This window comes from Salminus brasiliensis, chromosome 22, assembly GCF_030463535.1.
Source record: "Salminus brasiliensis chromosome 22, fSalBra1.hap2, whole genome shotgun sequence".
NCBI lineage: Eukaryota > Metazoa > Chordata > Actinopteri > Characiformes > Bryconidae > Salminus > Salminus brasiliensis.
Window position 1 is genome coordinate 8,710,155 of NC_132899.1, and position 21,505 is coordinate 8,731,659.

General features: G+C 40.6%; 1 protein-coding gene across 2 annotated transcripts in view; it reads right to left on the reverse strand.

Annotated features, from left to right (window-relative positions):
• Positions 1-20,266, reverse strand: part of fmn2b (formin 2b) — a 103,054-nt gene extending 82,788 nt beyond the window's left edge. For both annotated transcript variants that reach the window (XM_072667407.1, XM_072667406.1), the window contains exons 1-2: positions 18,073-20,266; positions 6,291-6,460 (exon numbers count right to left, since the gene is read on the reverse strand). In XM_072667407.1, the coding sequence (XP_072523508.1) occupies positions 6,291-6,460; positions 18,073-20,266 (2,364 nt within the window). The remainder of the gene's footprint in view (positions 1-6,290; positions 6,461-18,072) is intronic.
• Positions 20,267-21,505: the final 1,239 nt, after the last annotated feature.

Here is a 21,505-nt window from a genome sequence, read left to right on the forward strand (position 1 = left end):
TTCCTTCTGTAGCTGGGACTGCAGAACACCTCACCCTTTGTAGGCCATCTTTTCTTTGTCCTCTCATTTGCTGATTTGTTGAGTTCTTTTGTAATTTCCTTCAGTTCGAGGCCACATTGACTTGTCTCAAATAGCCTGCTGATGTGAGGTGGGCTGGTCTACACTCTCTTAAAAATGAAGGTGCTACTGAGGGTTTGAGATGCCCTCAAAGAACCCTATCCAAAGAACACTACTACTATTTGTAGTAGTGATGTGAGGGTGAAGAACTTTTTAAAGGTTGACCAATTTGAAGGTTTTTCCTCATTACAAGCATGGTTCTTAATGGAACCGTAAGTGGGTCTGCTTTGGTATCCCTCAAAGAACTCTTTTTTTAAAGAGTTTATCCTGCTTTTGTTGGTGTAACCGTCTACTGTTCAGGGAAGGTTTTCTACTAGATTTTGGCACTGCTATGAGGATTTGATTGCACCCAGCAACAAGAGCGTTGGTAAAGTCAGGGTGTTGGATGATCATCACCCCACCTCATCCCAAAAGTATTGGATAGAGCACCATCATCATTCCAGAGAACAGTTCCACTGCTCCACACCTCAATGCTGAGTGGCTTTTTACCCCTCCACCCTATACCTGGGATTAGGCATGGTGCTAAAAGGTTAATGTTTATCTGCTTCGGAGAGTCCTATTCTATCGGCAATACTTCTCCACAGGAACTAGACAAGCTGCTTATGGATGAATGATTGCCCTCATAGTACCGTGCCTCGCTACATGCCAGAACGCAAACATACCTAGCTTCAGTGTTGAAATTAAAATGGCTAAAAAGAGGAGAAAGAGGAAGGAAAAAAAGCAATAGGAGATGCACTGATTTACTAAACTAGCTAGACCACGTTTTACAATTTCTGGCTGGTAGTTAATGTCTGTTGCAAGAGAATAAGGGGAAAGTACAGTGTAAAATCTTCCAAATGGAACATTTATATCAGTGTGCACTGTGTATTTTCCAACATAAGGATTATGTGCACAACAACCTATAAGCTGCTTTCCATGTACAATACTGACATCACTGAAAGTTTTGAATAGTCAAAATCATGCATGTATTATTAGATGCACATACACACACTAGGACACCAATTAGTAACGGTCAAACACAAATGCATGCATTTTGACCAGGCAGTTTAGTCGACAAAGATATTAACAATTACACTACAGCTATATGGAGATATCTAATGTTATTCACAAAATAAATAAATAAAATAACTTGTCAAACAAGTATCTTAAAGGATCAACAAACAGGCTGTGTTGGAGCAAAAAAACAATGGAACCAAATGATAAGCAATATATGTTGTTCTGATGTTTTTGTGAATGATAAACAGGAACTCTCATATACCCCACATTTTGCTGATTACCCAGGTCAGATAAATCAGGGGGGGCTTGAGCAGAAAAAGAACAAGAATTTGGTCCCCACCCCTTGCCTACACACTTAAAAAGGGGGTTGTCAAGAGTCTTTTAGTAATGGCAAGGTTTCTATACAGAACCAGGGCAAGTCACAGAATCCTTTAAATGTATAAATGGTTCTTCAAAAGCCTAGTTTTATGGTTCCTAATAAATCCTTAACAAATGATTCTATAGGAGCAAGAAAAAGTCAGCATATTATACCAAACCGTGTGCCGTGTTATCAGACTGGAAGTGGATATTACTCAGCATTAAGGGCGTCGAACTCAGAGGACGAAACATCCCTAACCGTTATACAAAGTGCAGTCATGAAATGTATGACCAACACTATAGTAACACCATTCAGAACATCACCTCACCTTTGTGTATGTTTATATGAGCAGTGCTATTTCTAAGCTCATCAGTGTGATACTCTTACAAACATGATTAAAAAGCTAGATAATTAGTGTGAGATTAATTTCCCTTTGCGCATGCCTAAACAAGTTCACAGTCAGCTACTGTTCTCAGATGAAGACTTTATGAAACACAAGGTTACGACATAAAGCAAAAAGTGAAGTGTCCCTTTAAACTGCGGACCTGCAGATATTCAAACAGGCTGCACTTCCTGCGGACGGTCTGCTTGAGTTTGAGCCAGGCCAGATCCAGACGCCTCTCCCTCTCCTCCCCACGGCCCGCTCCGGCCACGGCCAGCAAATCCTGCACAAACTCCGGCACCTCGTGAGCGACATCCCCAGAGTCCCCAGGGTCGGGAACTGCGAGGGCGTCTGAGCCTCCAGGAGCACCGTCCATCTCTCAGCTCCCTCTGCTAATCATCACTAGCTTTCACTTCTGCGACGGCAAAGGGCAGGCATCCAGACGCTTTTACACCCTCTTCACTGCTAGGGGGCAGCAAACGTGTGCTTATTTGAGCCAGCATGCGGACGCATATTTACACACACACACGTAGGCACAGTGACTGGTTTGCTTATTCATCCTTTCCCCTCACACAAACCAGACCAGAAAGAACCACAGCCACAGTTACACTGCTAAAAAAAACATGCCTGGAAAACACGCACACTCACACACACACAGGCATTCAGATGTGCTCTCTGATACACACACACGCCACTCTCAAGCCCTGTTCAGCTAAATATCCTTGTAAAAAAACTCAATCCATTGACTGATGAGCATCCAGCTCTTACTAAATCCTTCAGACGAGAAGGGTGAATAAGCTCAGCCTGCAGCAATTAAAAAGGGAAATTATAAATAAACCTGCATAAAACAAAATCAATGTCGACCACTAATTATACCCAGCAGTATACACACGTTTCCTCTGCAGCACCACCTTCACTAGTTTCACCTGACCGTTCACATTCCTACACGACTAGCTGTTCATCCTGTCCTCCAAAACACCGCTACCCTGCCTCCTCTCTCTCTCCCCACACAGTGCACAGGCTCAAAACTGCTCAATCCAGCCTTCATTACATCCAAGCAGAGCTGATGAATCACAACTAGAGTGTCCTATACCGCAGCATCGCGTCTGAAAGTCCTCTAGCTTTAAAGCTGCCGTCTCCATATGGACTCAGACTGGCACTGTGGCCCTGTCCCATAAGCGCAGTTAGCCACAGGCTAGGCTAAGAAAAAAAAAAAAAAAAAGAAAAAAAGAAAAAAGAGGGAGTCGCCTGCAGCAGGGATCAGGTTCCTCAATGAAGGGAGAGAGGGGGAAACAAGGAGAGAGGGAAGAGAGGAAAGGAGAGAGAATGAAGGGGAAGGGAGGGGTACAGAGTGATGTGGCACAGCATAACGCACTCCCACCAGACCACACAGAAAAAGAGAGCGAGAGGGCGAGAGAGGTCTGTTTTTCATGGTAGGTGATGAATAACTCAATCACTGTCTGTCCACAGATCAGCTCAAGAATCTTTCTTAAGTGGAAAAGCATTGAGTTAAATAAGTAACGGGAAGGGAGTGGAGAGAAAAAAAAAAAGTGCTGAACACACACTTTTTACTTAAGTACGTGGGGCAGCCACTGCAGCGGTGACGCTACTGCTCCACACACACACACACACACACACACACACACACACACACACACACACACACACACACACACACACACACACACACACACACACACTTCATAAATATGGCATGGTCAGCCACTCCTTACAAACCCCCATCAGACACAGAGGCTGAAAACGTATCACATGCAGACAGAATACATCATTTTATTAATTTTATTTAATTACTGGCCAGCTGGAGATGCAGGTCTGCATCTGTGTTCACTTTTTACAATAAATAAATAAATAAATAAATATTAATGAATGTTTCTAATGAAGTTTGGATATTGCACCGTCATACGCTACTCAAAACACAATACTTGTATGTAAATACATGTTTTGTTTTTTTGTTTTTTCTCCCTCTTCTTTCTCAACTTCACCCTTATGATGTCTACGTGTCTTGTGTAATGTTTCATTACTCTGGAAATAAAATAATAAAAATAGATAAATAAAAAACAAAAAATAAAATACATTACTGGCCATAAGCAAAGCAAGAGGTGTTGAATAGCATACCAACACCAGATTGGCACCCACTACTATTGTAAGATATTACAGTGTCATTCCAGTCTGGAAAAAATATAAAAATAAAATAAATGAATGAATTAATTAATAATAAGCTGATGAGATATGCATGATAAAAGAATGTCTCACATATCAAAGCTGATTTAAAACAGTTTTGTTTTTATGCCTTAAAAATTGTACCAAAGAAAATGAGAGACTGGTGCAGATCCAGATATCTGCTCATAAGTCCTTCAAAAGCAAAAATAAAGGCAACACAGTAAGACCAAACAACTTCATCCACTTTTCCCCCTCACAGTAAGGACGCAGCGACTAGTCGAGGAAAATCAACGATCAACTTAGCAAGCAGCTAATTTAATACTCGATTAGTTGGTGGCGTCATTACGCAACCTAACTAGAAACTGTTCAGAACGCACGTCAACCACTGATCAATTACTAAGGTGTAACCATAACAGTGTGGAATACATTTCCATAATGCTAATGTCACTGTTCCAGTAATAATTCCCTCAATCGGGACGCTGAACTGCAGCAGCAGCAGCACGCAGACTGAGCAGCAGTCAGTCAAGTGAATGGATTGTTTAGACCGTACCAGTTTTATCAAAACACTGACCCACGAGAGCCGTAAAGAAACACGCGGAGGATGACCTCACATCTGCAGCTCCATCACTCTGGTGTGTGATTGGAGAGCAGAGTTGTATTAGTATGTATGACTTCTTACTTTTCTTCACAATCAAATCTGCATTTCATTCAGGCTGAATTAATAAATATGATAAATATGGGAATAAACATCGCTCAGACAGACTCAGACAGGTGAACTCTCTTTTAATGTCCCTCATCTCAACACCGCTGAAATCAGGACAAGATGAAATGCTGAGATGGGAAATGTCACAGTAGTACATGCAACCAAACACCAGTCTGCTGCCAAAAGCTTCAGTGCCCTTCTTTAGATTCTGTCTTACAGTGGTATACAAATGTGTTAAATGCATGCATTCAGTGCTGCACCATTACTGAACCTGTCTAATGCTGCTTCCAAACAAGCTAGCACCCACCGCCCTTTCTAGCTCGCTCTCTCTTACACACACACACACACACAAACACAGAGTGCCATCTGCTGACAGGGTGTGTGTGTGTGTGTGTGTGTGTGTGTGTGTGTGTGTGTGTGTGTGTGTGTGTGTGTGTGTGCACCTGCACAGATATTTTTAAACAGCTCTAAAGTATGATGTAGAGTTTTTTTCAGAATGGGAAGCCAGAAGCTGCCCACAGGGCAGGCCATTGTGCTTAAACATGTATCACAGTATTTCTCAGCAGTTTGTCTATAACCCAAAAGACTTAATACAGACATTTAAACAATCAGTGTTATTTCTTCAGTTGGAAAAGCATTAATTAAACGTTATTAAAACACTTCAGTAAGAACTAAAACAAAATGATCATTGAATTTAAGTGCATCACAGAATCTTTCCTAAACTTATTTTTTTCAACTTGACACACACACACACACAAACACACACACACACAAACACACACAAACACACACACACACACACACACACACACACACACACACACACACACACATATATATATATATATATATATATATATATATATATATAAAAAATATATAACTCCTTATTCATCGTAATGGAAGTAAACTGCTGAATTTATCATGCTATTGCTTTGAGGTCATAGCATCTCTAAGGATTAAGCAGTTACTTTTGTTACTGTGCCTTTGAGACCAAACACCAATTTCCAAAACATCAACTCTTCCGGAGAAGGGAAATATCTTCTCAACTATTAGTGGACATTCAAAAAAAAAAAGATCTTTTTGTGTTTCTATTGGTCCATTCATCATGAAACTGTGATACAATGTTTAAAAATGACAAATGGCGAAAAAGTGACAATATACAAGTGTCTCCTGTAATAATCAATCCAGACAGAAAACTATTAACTGTTTACAGACTGTCTGCAGGAACAACATGCAGCACATCACTTTAAAAGGAATGGGTGAGGCTGAATAGCTATATATAGCTCATATATAATGTGTGCATGGCAGTGAACTCCAGTCTTGATTAATTGAAAACGTAATTTTCATTAGGTCGGGATAGTATGACCAAAATGTTTATCATGGTATTTTTTATTTATTGTATTGTATTTATTTATGGTTATTGTATCGTAGGAGGGATTTATAAGGAAGCTCTAATCAGTTTAATTACCTGTGTAAAATACGGAGTGAATGGTCCACATAACGTCTACTTGTTACATGAAACTCATTTTTTACAAAAAAGCGAGACTTACACTGAACTGCGGAGTGACGTGTGAAGTGCTGCCCCCGTACTGCTCTCTGAAACAGTCACTGAAGGGCAGGAGGAGACCCATTGCCAAAATCCGAGAGCAAAGCTTTTCCGCTTCTTCTTCAGACTCCGATCTCTCCTGTTGCTGGAAAAACTTCTCCAGAAGAGTACGACCTAGGGAGTGAGGTTGAGAGCAAAAAGAGAAAGAGAGAGTAAAAGGATGAAAGAGATGGGAAGGAAACAAAGAAAAGGTATGAGTGGCAGTGGCAGGATGTAAGTCAGTTTGAGCGACAGTGTCCAATGCCCAAGTCAATACTGCCGGACCAAGAACTCCGACATCTCAGACCTTCTGTCATTCCAGAGATCTTCAATATTTTCTTCTCATGTTCCTTTGTAAATATACGTATTTTTGTTTTTTGAGCTGCTTGTGCTGATTTACAGGCTTGCAGTTTAGAGAGAGAAAGTCACACCCCACAAGCTGCACATTCTGGTCCAGTAAAGATTTCATGATGAACTTTTTACTAGGGATGCATACGATATATTAACTTTGCATATCGGTCAATACTCGATACCAGTTCGATACCATTGCTGAATTAATAAACTGTATACCTCACGTACATGTGGGAGAGAATTAAGGCATCAGGGTTGACAAATATTACTTTATATAACAAATTAACACAAATTTATATCTATTTGCACATTTAGTGCCATCTCACACCAACAAATCAGTGAAAGGATTGGTTCCACAGATCGCTGTGAGGATTTGATTGCAATCAGTGACGAGAATGTTAATGACGTCAGGATTTATTCTAATATAAATCATATAAAATCGCAAACTATTATTGCCATCTATCAGATTTTGATATGGGATACAGTTAGAATTAGAGCTGCATAGATACCACCTTCTCTTTTTCTGATTCCAGACTTTCTAGTATCTGCCAATAGAGTACTGATATGAATACCAACTCTGACAAATACTTGATAGATGGCTAAAAATACTTTTTAAAATGTTCCACTTTTTAAATACTTTATGTTTTACTTTTTTTATATTTTACCCCAATTAAGATATAATAAGCTTGAACGAGCAGCATTTACTGGTTGAGGAACTGCACATTTTAGTTTCAGAGCTATGAAAAAATAGAAATTGCCACAAGGCAGATACACGTGTAAGTAGGGAAGCATAATCTTGCTAGGCTTCACCAAACAGATTTTTAATTAGTGTTTAAAATTCACACTTCATTTTAGAAACAAAAAGTGCTTCTGCAGCAATTTCACATTCAGGTTCACGTCTCATTGTAAAAAGTACTAAACTATATCGCGCGTGGCCTTTAAACAAGCTGCTGAAACTCAACTTCTGGTTTCAGAACCAAACAAAACACCACATGAAAACAAAAAGTGCTAATGTTCCATTAAATGTCTGTTTAATAGTAATAAGTATTTATAGCTGGCTTTTACTAGTTGTTTGGTATGCAAATAATGTGAATGTAAAAAATAAAGCAGGGAGTCAGAAAGCTTCATGGTATCGGTGTTCTCTACTGCAACACGTTAGAAATTGTTACATGACTTTTTACAGCAAACTAAATTTGTTTCGATGTCCATATATCTGAATTATAATCCACCTATAGTGTGCTTCTGGATAAATAAATAAAAAGGCTGGGTTGGTGTTTCCTAGAGAAAAGCTGTCAGAAAACTAGACTCCCTGACATCAACATCGGCATCGACTGCCCTCGCCAGAATCGAACCACTACACCTAACCCACATGACACAGTCCAACAACACCGTCACTGTTACGAGCTACTCTGAAGTAACTAAAACAATTAAAAAAAGAAAAACACACAGACTTCAATCAGTGTGGAAGAATTAGCCTGTGTGTGTGTGTGTGTGTGTGTATTCTCCAAGCTCCAAACTGCAGACACAGTGGGGGCTTTAAATGCTTGGTTTGCTCACCAGAATGAGTCACACTGCTGCAGTAAGATTCCCTCCCTGATCCCCACCTTCATCCACCAAGCAAGTTTTTCCTCCTTTATCTCCATGCATCCAGTTTATGCAGAAATTAGGACCCTCCATCAAATAACCACCGTTCTAAACTGAAAAGCAGCAAAGAGCCTCTAAAGCCAATTAAACACACAATATTCTCAGCAAACCCTAAAGCACAGAGAGTGTATTTCATAAAATATAATAAAATTAAAGTCATTAGTGTGGCCTGTGCAAAGGTCTGGACACCTTACAGAGTCCATAGCAATCCTTTCGGCAGACATCGGAGTTCAAACAGCTCTAGTTCTGAGATATTCCTGATACATGTTGCATGGACAGCTGGTTTAAAGCCCATCCATGAATTCTGTATGATGTTGAGGTCTGGGAATTGTGAGGGCCACTCCCTAAGCCTAACACTGTTTAAGGTAGACCACGGACGTTTTGATGTATACTCTGGGCAGCCTTTTAACAGATGGTCTGAAATTTGCATCAAAAATGTGCTGGTATTTTGTATGTGTGTGGGTGCTGCACGGGTGGAGGGAGCACAGCAAATTTGTTAGTGTTTATTCAGTACAGTCAGTCGCAGATTGGCTCCATAATCACATCACCTTTGTGCCACACGATCCTGGGTCTTTATATTTCGGTATTCACAGTTAGTGCACTGTAGTATAATAAAGTTTAGCATACTTGAGTTGGCTATGGTCTCATCCAACATTGCTAAAACGGCACTAGCGCGACCTGGCTGACGTCTAGTCCAACAGCAGCACTGCGGCGTTAGCACAGCTCAGCTCGTTTAGTTAAACCTAGGATTGCCTTCGCAAAGCAAACATTTTTTACAAATTGCAGGGTTTCTATATTAATTCAATATTGCTGGACTATGTTCATTAGTTTGTGGCTGTATATCGTCTTTAATGCCAGCACCACGGACATGTTAGCATAGTGCTAACTGCTGCAGAACTCATCACACGCTCACATCAAACCTCATTAAGTAAGTTTCAAATAGACGTGGGGATTAACGGGACTTGACAAGTAATTATGGGAATTAACAGGAATAAAATGGGAATATTCAAAGATAAAGGTGAGAATTCCTATAATTAACTGTCCATTCCTGTAATTCCCAAGATAAATGTTTGTATCATTATGCCTTCATGTCTGCAGCTGACAAAAAAATGGTACATTGATTATCATGTATGATATAGTTCATTTAAATGATCCAATATTTCCTATTAATTCCAATAAATTCCCATTAATTCCAGAAAGTTCCAATAATTTCCATGGAAAGCTTACATTTTGGAATATTTCCAATATTCCTGAGCTAAAATTCCCATGGAAAGTTACTGGTAATTTACTGGAACTTTATCTGAAATTGTCCACCCTTTGCAACCCTAATTATGAGACACAATGCACTTCCTGGTTCTGATTTAGAAACAAGGCAAATGGAAAAAGAACTGGTCATGACTGATCCAATGAGTCTGTACCAGCATGGAAAGGTACAGCACAGCCTTAGTAACCATTTGGCCTTGCAGTGGAAAAGAGAAGGTTGGGCTCCTCCTGTTGACCAGTGTTTAAGTAGAGATTAAGTAAGAATTAGTATTTTTGACTCTTGGACTCCTGAGTGTGATTGGCTTTTACCCCACTGCTGTAAACACATCATGATTTAAGCACCCCCTCACAGACCGCTGTACACATACATTTGTTGACAAGCTGAGAGATACAGAGTAAGAATGGATGCTTCTCTCATTGCTGCAGTAGACACACTAGGTAAGCAGTGTCTTAGATTTACTGCACCAGTTAAGCAAAGGCACAGTGTAAGCAGTCTTTAAAAGGATTAATAGTCACAGTGTTCTCCTTTGTGGCGGTGTGAGTTACAAGTGAGGTACAAGTATCAGTATTATTATCCATTTTTATCAATGGATACCATCACTGTGGAAGTTTCAGAAACCTGACAGAGCTGGCTTTGTCAGAGTTGGCATCTAGAACTAAAATTCAGAACCAGTACAGTAGTAAATTTAGCTTAAACAGTGCCTTCTCAGACACATCCTATTGCTACTGTGACGTTCGTTACTGTGGAGCTGAGCTAATAACCAACGTCAGTAACCCCATCAATGACATGCGGACCTCTCTAAACATTCATTAATTACCACTAGCAGACAAGACTGCTCAGCATTAAGCGTATGAACACTGTCCATTAGCGTGGACTTTGACCCAGGACACACATCAGACTGTAACATCGTCTCTCTCGGAATACTGCCCCCAACAGTCCTAATTGAATTAGCCCTGGGCCATTGGCTTCATTAGTCAATATTAGAATAGCCAGAGGTGTTACGGTGTGGGTGGTGCGCACTCAACTACAACACACAGAGTTGGTTTATAAAGGGTACACACACACACACACACACACACACACACACACACACACACACACACACACACACACACACACACTTTAAAAGGTCATTTAGCTTTCATGACCTCTGAGTGCATTCAGCTGCACCCAAAGCTGACACAGATGTGCAAATGCACATACCCAGCTTGTCTAGTTCCTGTAAAGAAGTACTACTAATAGAACAAAACTACTTGGAGCCGATAATCATAAGCCAAATGGCACCAAGCCTAATGCCAGCTGTGGAGTAAAGGAGTATAAAGCCATCCAGCATTGAGCTGCGGTGCAGTTGAACTGTGTTCTCTGGAAAGAGTGCACTCTCTCCAGTACCTTAGGGAGCAGTTGGGGTGGTGATCATCCAACATCCTGACCTCACCAAAGCTGTTGTCTCTCAATGCAACCAAATCCTCACAGCAAGTACCCCCAAAATCTAGTAGAAAGCCCTCTTCCCTGGGCAGTAGAAACAAAAGCAGGATAAACTCTTTCTATTTCATAATACTCTTGCTTTTAGAACAAACAATGAATGGCCCCATACAGTGCAGGCTCTATAGAGTGCCATTAAAGAGAAAAATGGAGCTAATCAGAAAGATGCTTTAGGCTTGTTATTTTAATAAACAAAATGTAAAAGGGAGACAAACCTTTTTAGGCCACATAATGTAACTGTTCTCCCCATTTAAAACATCTCAAATCCACTCAGACCAGAAACAAGATTTCGAATGATTAGGCATGCTAGTTTTATTCTGTCCAAGGTCTTAAACAACGTATTACTTTTATTCAGTAATATAAGTGAACGTATCGTTCCTTTAGGAACACAAACAAGCATTTGTTCAAAATATTTATCTACCTTTTATAGTTTTGTACTGATTAAAGCGGAGATGAAATAGAGAGGAGGGAGGATGAATTCTTTAACTAGTGTTAGGACTGGAATCAACCCAGTTAATAATACCGTAGGTGTCAAACCTTAAAATCAAAATTCTGGTATTGTGACCCCCATAACCCCTCCCATAACAGACCTTTTCCCAGCAGACCTTTAGCACCTAGGGAGATTTCTTTCATTTATATGTTAATGAGTACACCATCAGGGGGAACAGAAATCTTGCTCAGACAAGTACATGAACAATAAACTGACATAAAATAACTGAAACTGATTAGACAAGCAAGTCTGACTCATTTTAAAAGACCCAATTTAATGAAAGTATTTTTGTTCAATGGCAAAATTGCAAGATGCACTATTCACTACAAACCCCACACCGTACATAAACTAGGCTTTATTTTACTTATATATGAAAATATCTACATTCAGCCTACAACAGCTTGGTTCCACCCATTCATATTAAAGCTATATGGAGTATTCCAGTACAGACTTTTTATTGGTGTTCAAAACAAGGCAGCAAATTAGAAAGGATGCATTACACACATCAGTGTTAAAGGCACAGTAACGGTCTGTTTGATTCTAAGGGATAAAGAGAGAATGGAAAATGATAAAGTCCAAGAAAATTGCATGATATGGGCCTTTATCTTCCAGCTCCCAAAACCTTATAAATCCTGAGATAATTTTTTGTGCTTTGTTTTTTTTATTTGAAATGAAAATCATATTTTTCTTGTAAATGTAATGAAAATGTTGTAAATTAGTACAAAGTATTTTGCTGTAGATGAATGTCTTTCTTGTCCCTTAAAAAAAAAAAAAACAAAGCTTTCCTTTGTCCTCAAAACAAAGGCTCTTTGGAGCACTAGTATAAAAGAAGCCCTTTCGGTTCTGTAATGGTACCTTTTAAAAGCAAAACCCTAAGACGCTTTAGGGTGGATCTATTAAGGCATTACTCTAATGAATGCTTGTTGGAACCTTTACTGTAAGAATTACAATACAGATTTTCAGCACAGCCGTTCTCCATCTCCATGTTATGTCAAGTCTGAAATAGCTAGCAGGCTACAGCATTGCATGGGAACTACTGGCAGGCCCTTCTCTTATTGTAATAATAACAGTGAAGTGATGCATTCAGCCTTTTTTACCAAATCTATATCTGCAAGAGAAACTGCTGGCAGCAGCAATACAACAGTGCAGCGCCCTTATACCAGTCAGGGGAAAAACAACTACAATCTCCACTGCTCTCCGAGCCTCTGATAACATCACATTAAGTGAAATGGATGCAAACACTGTGGCGTATGGTCCAGGCCTCAGCAGGTCAGATACAATAACTCAATGTTAAAGGGCATAGTAAAAGGAAAGAACGTTTGGGTACCCCAAGAGTTGTGAGCTCTTATAGCTTTTATTTTTTTAGCTTGTGAGGGCTGTGGCTTGTTCACAACCATCTTTAGGAAAGGTTAAGTGACAAATTATAAAATTGTATTAATACTCTGTATAAAGACTTAGAGATTTAGTCCCAACAATCATTGTATCAACAGTGTCCCAACAATCAGCATCCACAGGCTCCTCCGAGTATCTGCCTACCTTCAAAGCAGGTGAAGACTAGAAGATGAGAGCAAAGTGTTTCCAGGTATCTTTTTCCGGCTGTTCCTAATGCAAATAAGAAATGGTAACGGGATTATTGGAGGTCAAGTTAAGACTGCCTGGAATTCCAAGAGACCTACTCATAGGATTGATAGAAATGCAAATCAAACACCACATTTCACTATAAAAGACCTTCAGGGAGTTTTAGCAGACTCTGGAGTGGTGGTTCCCTGTTCTACTGTGCAGAGACATCTGCAGAAATACAACCTACACAAAAAAGTCCCCAAAATAAACTCTTCCCTGCATCCTCACCACAAAATGTACAAGTGTCAGAGTTTTTCCAAAGGAACATCTTAAACAAGCTTGATTTGGATGCAATGAGTGAAGGCATTTTGGGGTTTTAAAAAAAAAAAAAAAAAAAAAAAAAAAAAAAACATCATCTCTCCAACTGATCAGCACTGGGGTTGCTCAAATACTATTATACCTTTTTTAGAAATCAGGCCATTTTAACCTTTGTCAGAAGCTAAAGTTTTTATTTACTGTCTACAACAGTTAACTAATTCATAGCAATATAAGGATTTTTTTATAAGGATTAACCTGCCATTTAAAAGTCATATGTAAGAATGAATGTTGCAGTACATACACCACAGGCAAGGTCAAGGTAGATGGAGAATCGTCTAAAAAAGTTTTTGCTTTTTAAAAATTATATCGGTTTATTGTTCAATATTCTTTTCCGATATTAATACCGATACCAATACCAGATTTTTCAGATTACCAACTCTGACTTAATTACTTGATCAATGGCTAAAAATCCTAATATTTTATAGTGTTCCACTTATAGGTTGTATTTTTTAATATTTTCTCAATTAAGATATAATACACTTTTATGTATTATATCTTTTAACAGCATTTACTGGTTGAGGAACTGCACATTTGAAACGTTTCAGCACTTTATAAAAACCAATTGCCACAATGCAGAAACACGAAAAAGTAGGGAAGCATAATCTTGCTAAGCTTTACCAAACAGCTTTTTAATTGGTGTTTAAAATTCATATTTCAGAGCAGTGAAAAAAAAAAAAATACTTTTCTTCAACGCTTGATTTCAGAACCAAAAAACCACATGGAAAGAAAAAGTGCAAAAAGTTCAATTAAAAATGTAACAAAAATTATGGTAACTATTTATGTCTGGCTTTTACTGGTAATTTAAACACTTGTTTTCATAAATTATGCAAACAATGTTCTATACAAAAAAAAAAACCCTGCAAGTGCCAGTAATAGCGCAAATACAGATACAGAACCTACACTAGTCATTTTTAAAATGAATGGCAAAAATGGTTAAGATGCTCATTGCTAAAATGGCTTTAATTCTGTCAAAAGCAGCACTGACCTCATTTCAGAGTTTAAGTGGAAGAATCTGATTCACTTCAGAAGAGTTTGGATTTCTCCTGTGACTCAGCAGGGTTAAACAGGCTGGCAGACATGAAGAGAGAAACTGACATGGTGTCAAGAATGCCATTTACAACATCCCTCAGGTGCAAGAAAAAAAAAAAAAAACTTCAGGACAGATTCAGAGTGAGCGAGGAGGGAGGAACACGGAGCTCTAATAGCACCATCAATGTGCTTAAATAACCTAATAAATACATAGTTAAGATAAGTTAAGGTGAGATAATTCCAGCCAAGACTGACCAACTGCTCTGGCTAACAGATTTACCACAGGCCGAGACCTGGCAGGTAAAATGGAGGTCATGTTCATATATTGTACGATAGGTCAATAACGTAATTATGGTGAGAGGCCTAAAACATGACTGCTGCGGTTTGCCTCTAAACACTTTATAAACCCCATTATTATTATAGTTACCAGAAACATACAGCACAAAAGAAGTCAGTCATGGTTGATCAAAAAGTAATCAAACATTTAAAAACATTTTCAGTACTGGATCAATAATTAGATAAATGTTAAAAATTTAGGATTTTCTCATTTATTTATTGTTCTCTATAAGAGCCAAGTGTTGGTGGCTACTGAACTACAGTACATTCATTTTATTGCATTACAAAATTTTTGTGCAAATACATTTTAATCCGGTTAGATTGAGACCAAAATCCTGCATTTTACAAGCATGAATTAGGGTAGTACTATAATGGGCAACACTGCTTTCCCTGTGGATGCTTAGGGTTCCATTTCCCCAAAAAGAGTCCTTGGACAAGACTCCTAACACTGCATTTGTCTATTTGTGCAACACGATTTATGACTTATTTACAGTGTGTGTGTGTGTATTTTATATGTATATATATATATATGTATATATATATATATATATATATATTTACATATATATATAAATACAAATATATGTATGTGTGTGTATATATATATATATATATATATATATATATGTGTGTATATATATATATGTGTGTGTGTGTGTGTGTGTATGTATGTATGTGTGTGTGTGTATGAGACACACACACACACACACACACACACACACACACACACACACACACACACACACACACACACACACACACACACAATTTACTACTACCTACTAATTTACTAGCTTAATCTACTTTTTGTAGACTGAGTGTTTTGCCATCCGTGTCTGAATTCCTCCACTGTGGGACTAATAAAGGATTACGTTAGCTTATCTCATCTTATTTAGCAGCTAAATAAGTCAGTAACTCTGTATAAAAGGGTTAGCCAAACACCATTAAAAACAGTATATCATACTCAGGGATATTTATTAATAACGGCATATCAAAATTCTCACATCAGACCTTTTTTGGCTTGGTCCAAATAAACCTGCGTTCCTAAATTACTGCCCATATGTCTGTGGCAGCGATTCTGAAATGTGCCATATTGAGTCATGGAGCTCGGCTGGTCTGCTTCTCTGTGCGTCTGCCTCAAAGCCTGGCCTGGTGGCTACTGAAAGACACAAACACCACACCCCTCCCCCAGCCTCTCCACACACACATGTTCAGCTAGAAAGGGGTGCGAGTGGGTGGGTGTGACAAGGAGAGACGGACAGAGTGAGACGAAAAGAGACAGAATGAGGCGGTGGGAGGGGGGCAGACCCAATCTACAATTGCAGGCTCATAAATTACCAGATTTCAACCATTTCAACACTCGTACGAAGAATGTTTTGGCATTAGAAGAATCAGATGAGAGCTATAAAATGAAATGCTCCTGTCGGTTGCAATTAATTATTAAAATCAGCCCTTTAAGAAGCACATAGCTATCACAAGCATTGATTTGAGAGACAGAGCGAGCCACAGAGCGAGAGAGAGAGCGAGAGAAAGCAAGAGAGCGAGAGAGAGAGAGAACAATTTACCATTAGTGTTTAATGGCTTGCGTATATAGATTAGACCTTATATAGAGAAGGTCTGCACACCAGTAAATGAGGGGCAAGTGTGTGGGTGAAATAGGTTGGAGGATGGGAGTGTGGGGTTGTTCCAGTGTGCTCAATTACTACCAAAAATGAATACTACCCCCTCTAAATGAGACCCCTCACTGAAAACATATAAAGCACAAGATATCTGCCTTCACAACAGTAGTATAATGTAAAATAAATAAATAAAAGGCATTACTTTTCCATGCGAAACAGCCTAAATATTATTAGTAAGAATGCCCCAGTACAGTCCCCAGTTCAGTGCGGAGTACTGTCCAATTCCTATTCAATATCTGGGTTCCTATGAATAACACAGCCACACAGTTCAGGTCAGATGTGCTCAAATTGACTCAATTATGCCCATTTTATTGGCCTAGTTGTTTAATTCCTTGAAACACAGGTTTATCCATCTAATACCATCTCTTCACCCCACAATTCATTGTTTCTATAGATGCTCAGAGCTGTTTTCCAGCATCAGCACTAAGCTGAGAGTGACATATCCCATCATGCTTCACTCCTTTCCGTTCCTGTTTGCACTGCCGGTGGGTCGGAATGAAGGTCTAAGCTCATCAATTAAAACGTCAACCTGTCCACAACAAACCTCTCAACAGACTCTCTGGACCATTTTTCTGAGGTCAACAGCTTAAAGACTTCCATGCAAGTTAACGGACTCGCCGTTTTAAAAGTAGTGCCCAGACACTCAACAATACGCAGCACAAGAGGTTGGTGGGACAGGGCTAGAGCAGGGAAAACTGCTAAATTTAGGTACTGCAGAACAAGCCCTAGGACTGTACAACAGGAAATGGCTACAACACAGTAGATCTTGTTGGGAAAGGAGCTGTATAAATAAAACGTACTAATATTCACTCATTAGTATGCAGACTGATATCCCAAAGCTTTTTTAAAATACTATCCCCAACAATGTAAATGTATATCCGCACACACACACACACACACACTTTGTTTACGATTACAATTACGTTGTTCTGCAATAATTAGGTGAAATAAAAATGACAGATATTTAGAGATTTCTACAGAAGTCAATGATCCTTCAGGATATGCATTGTGTATGGAGTAAAGTAAATGATACTGGGCAGATATCTGCCTCTGGGGTATATATATATATGTGTGTGTGTACTTTTTAATCTGACTGAATTTTGCTATTCCAAAAGACTGAAAAACATCTCAGGAAGCTTGTTGTGGCTTCCATTGTTTTCCTAAATCACGTAGGAAGAAACCGTGTAATTATCTGCTGATAGGTTAACCAATTCAATAAACAACTGTTAGTTGCGGCTTCTTGCAGAAGGATAGAAAATCATTTGACTAAGTGACTAAGCTTAAAAATGTGCTATTTTTATCTGAAGCACTCGAGATCAGCATCTAAAAGTAGACTACCATGCTCAAACACTCTGCAGGGTCACAGGCCGGCTAACGTTCCTTCACAGTCATTAGAATACATTCATCATAACTTTACTTCCTCCAATATGAGACCCAGCACCTTCTTCTGACATTGACTCGACACGGACACCCTTCCACTGTGATACCTTTACTCATCAGATTATCCAACCAAAGTAATGAAACCGTGACTCACCTGTAAACACATCCTGAAAGCTGCAGGTAGAGGCCTGTCCAGCTGAAGCCCTCCGTTTAGCTTCCAAGCCTGTACCTCCTGCTGCCCTGAGTGCCCCCTCTGAGCCTCCGTACTCCAGGTAGTCCGCAGAGCCCGTTTTGGGCGGCAGCGGTCGGAGCTCTTCGGTCCAGTCCGCAGATCGGCTGATGGGTCCGATGATTGTGTAGGACCGCTGGCGCTTCACCCTCCTCCGTTCCGCCCTGGCGACTGTTGCTGAGGAGTCACCGCGAGAACGGCGCTGGAAGTGTGGGCTGTGGGAGGGAGAAGCAACGGGAGAGCAGGAGGGTGAGCTGAGTTGGCGTGTCGTGGTTTTGATGTATGACGGGTGGATGGGAGGGTACGGTTTGACCGTAGGACTTGTCAAAGTTGGAACGCTGGACTTGAGGAGCCGTGTGGCCAAAGGACTTTCTTGCTGGACCCAGTGCGGAAACGAAACACTACTTTTTCTCCTCTGGACCACCTGGACTTCTTCCTCTTCCTCCTCTTCCTCATTTTCCTCCGTCGGCAAGTCCACTACACGTTCGACACATTCCAGAGAATCAGCGGAGGACTCTGGGCACTCTCCATCGGACAGCGTATCCGAGCTTGGCCCGTCCTCCTCCTTGAAAGGATGTGGAAAGTCCAGATCATCTGCTTCCTCATGGACAGGAAGTCCCAGGCCATCTACGTCCACAATTTCCTCTGTGGCCTCCACTGCACTCTCAAATGAGGCAGTGAGGTCCGGGAAGCTGGTGACACTGGTTGTTGTGGCAACGGCCTTCTCATCTGCGTTCTCGGTAACCGAGGGGGCCACCGGAGCTTCGGCTGTCTCCTGCTCTTTTGTTCCAGTTGCCACGGAGACGGAAGCAGTACAAAGGACCAGGCTTGAGCTGCTAAACTCTCCATTGACACTTTCCTCTTGCTCCTTCTCCCTATCCTCTAGTCTTCTCTCCTTCCCTTGGTCCTCCTCACATTCATTTTCTACCTTCCTCTCATCTGTGGGAGCTTTATCAAGTTTGAGGCGCACGTCTAGGCCATTTTCTCGCCTTTGCAGAGCCTCCAGAACTGTAAACGCCTCAGAGTCCGGAGTCGGGCTGCTTTTCGCCTCCTCGCTCACACCGTTTTGTTTCCAGTCCTTCTCCCAGGCCAGCTGCTCCACTCCAGCTGAACCAGCAACTCCCTGATGCTGAAGCCTGATGGCCTGCTGAATATCCGCCAGGAGGTCCTCGTGCTCTGCGGCCGAATGAAAGCTGTAGATATCCGTATCCGATCCGGAGCTGCCCTTCTTCTCCTCTTCCAGGGTTTCCTGCGTTTCCTGCCTGCCATTTTCCGAGAGAATAAGGGGCCTCTCTCCCTCGGCATCGGACTGGCCCAGTTCGTCAGCTGAAAGGTCCGGTGTTTTATTGCACAGGGATGGTGCGCTGTCCAGCTCGTCATGCTGCGAGTCCAGAGCATCTTCTTTTGAACTGGTCAACAGGCCTTTCACCTTGGCCAAATTCTTGCGTTTACGGATGGAAAAGACGGAGGATTTGGACTCTGACTTGTTTTTCTTTTTTCCTCCTCCACCACCACTGTCTCCTCCCTTGCCATGCTTGGATTTCTTACCGTGAAATCCCTTCTTTGTGCTGTCAGTGGTGTCTCGGAGGGGGCCGCTCTCCTCCACCGCGATCTCTCCATCCTCCGCGGCGGCTGAGCGCTTCAGCTTTCCATCCTGATTGCCCATGGCGATGTATGAGCTCAGGCCATGCCTGGCACTGAACGCGTGCGTGTGTGTGCACCTGTGCCAGGAGCGACCGACTGAGCAGCGCGATGCGCTCTTGTTTTCTGGAGAAGTGAACAGCGGGCAGGAAGAAGAGGACGAAGCGAAAGAGAAGAACGGAAGGCTCTCGCTATCACTCTCACTCCCTCCCCCCTCCGTCTGCTCATCATCCCTCGCTCTGCAGAGAGGGATGGGGAGGGAGGGCGAGCGGACCCTAGAGACATGCTCAGTGCAGCCCAGGCACGGACCCTCCCTCTCCTCCTGCTGATGCTGCTGGTGAACAGGATTCTGGGAAATGTAGTAGTGCCGATGTTTGCCGAGGCTCAGAGCCTCCAGCAGTCTTTCTTTGAAGGGAAGGCGGGGGAGGTCATCCTGCAACCCAGGCAAGGAGGAATCCATCAGCCACATAGTCTGCATTACCACCACAACACACGGGATGTCACACCGGCTACAGGAGACAAACAACAATGAATGAATGAATGAATGAATGAACCAACAAATACATTACTGAACATACACACGCACATGTGAGGCAGGGTTTCCCAAAATAATCTTAGTATTAAATAATCTTAGTCTTCTTAAAGGATCAAGCGAGCATCACACAACAGCTCCCCACTAGTTTACATTGATTTACACACTAATGGGAAACTGAGAAACTGGGCCCTGATCTATAACAGGACACAAAAGCAAAAAAAAATTATGGCACAGTGCGTTCAAATGAACACTTCAGATAATCTGTGCGTCAGATTACAAAGCTCATGTGTTTATGTAAACAAATACTGAATGTTGTCTGATGTGAAAGAGTTCAGATTTTACAGATGTAGTGTCTAAACTTCTTTCATTACTACGCAAACCCACCACTGAACAACAGGAGTCTGAGTTTCATACGTAATGTAGATCATGGTAAACTAGCAGTACATCTAAAAGTAGGGCGTTTTTGGGATACTAATTGAGCTGCTTAAGGCCTAAATCTTTTTATAAGACTATACCTAAAGCAATGTCTCAAACAATTCACACAGGAGATTAGCAGCATGAATGTATTTCTGATCACAAAGGAATGTTTCCAACATTTCATAAAATCCATGCCATGAATAATTGTGGGTTTTTTGAAAGCAAAGGAAATGCCCATCCACTATTAGTGCAGTGTTTGTAATCTCATGTATCGTGTCAAATAGCCTACTTCTTCTACAATCTTCCAGACAACATGCATTTAACTTTTAACAGCATGCATAAGTAAAGAATGTGTCAAGCTGAAGTGAAAACGGCTACTCGTCCTAAATAAGTAAATAAATACATAAAAACCTTAATTTTTTCTTTTTTTTTATGTAAAAGTACTGTTGGACATCTTAGTAAATCATATTGTTTTTGCTGTTTTTGGGCCAAAATGAAAATTTCATTCGTCATTTGAACTTTTATAAAACACTACCTATAACAACCCGACCAATATACTTAATAGCATAAAAAAAGGAAAAGCTACTAAAAATATATCTTTCTACTAGACATTTAAACAAACTTTACTGAACCTCAGCTCTTCCACTGCAGTGGCCAATTCTTTGAAAAAAGAATGGTTTCTTAAGAGCAAACATTCAATTGTGTTCATTAGTTTTTATTTTATGCAACACCAGCACTTTATTAAATTTCAACACAAACCATTTA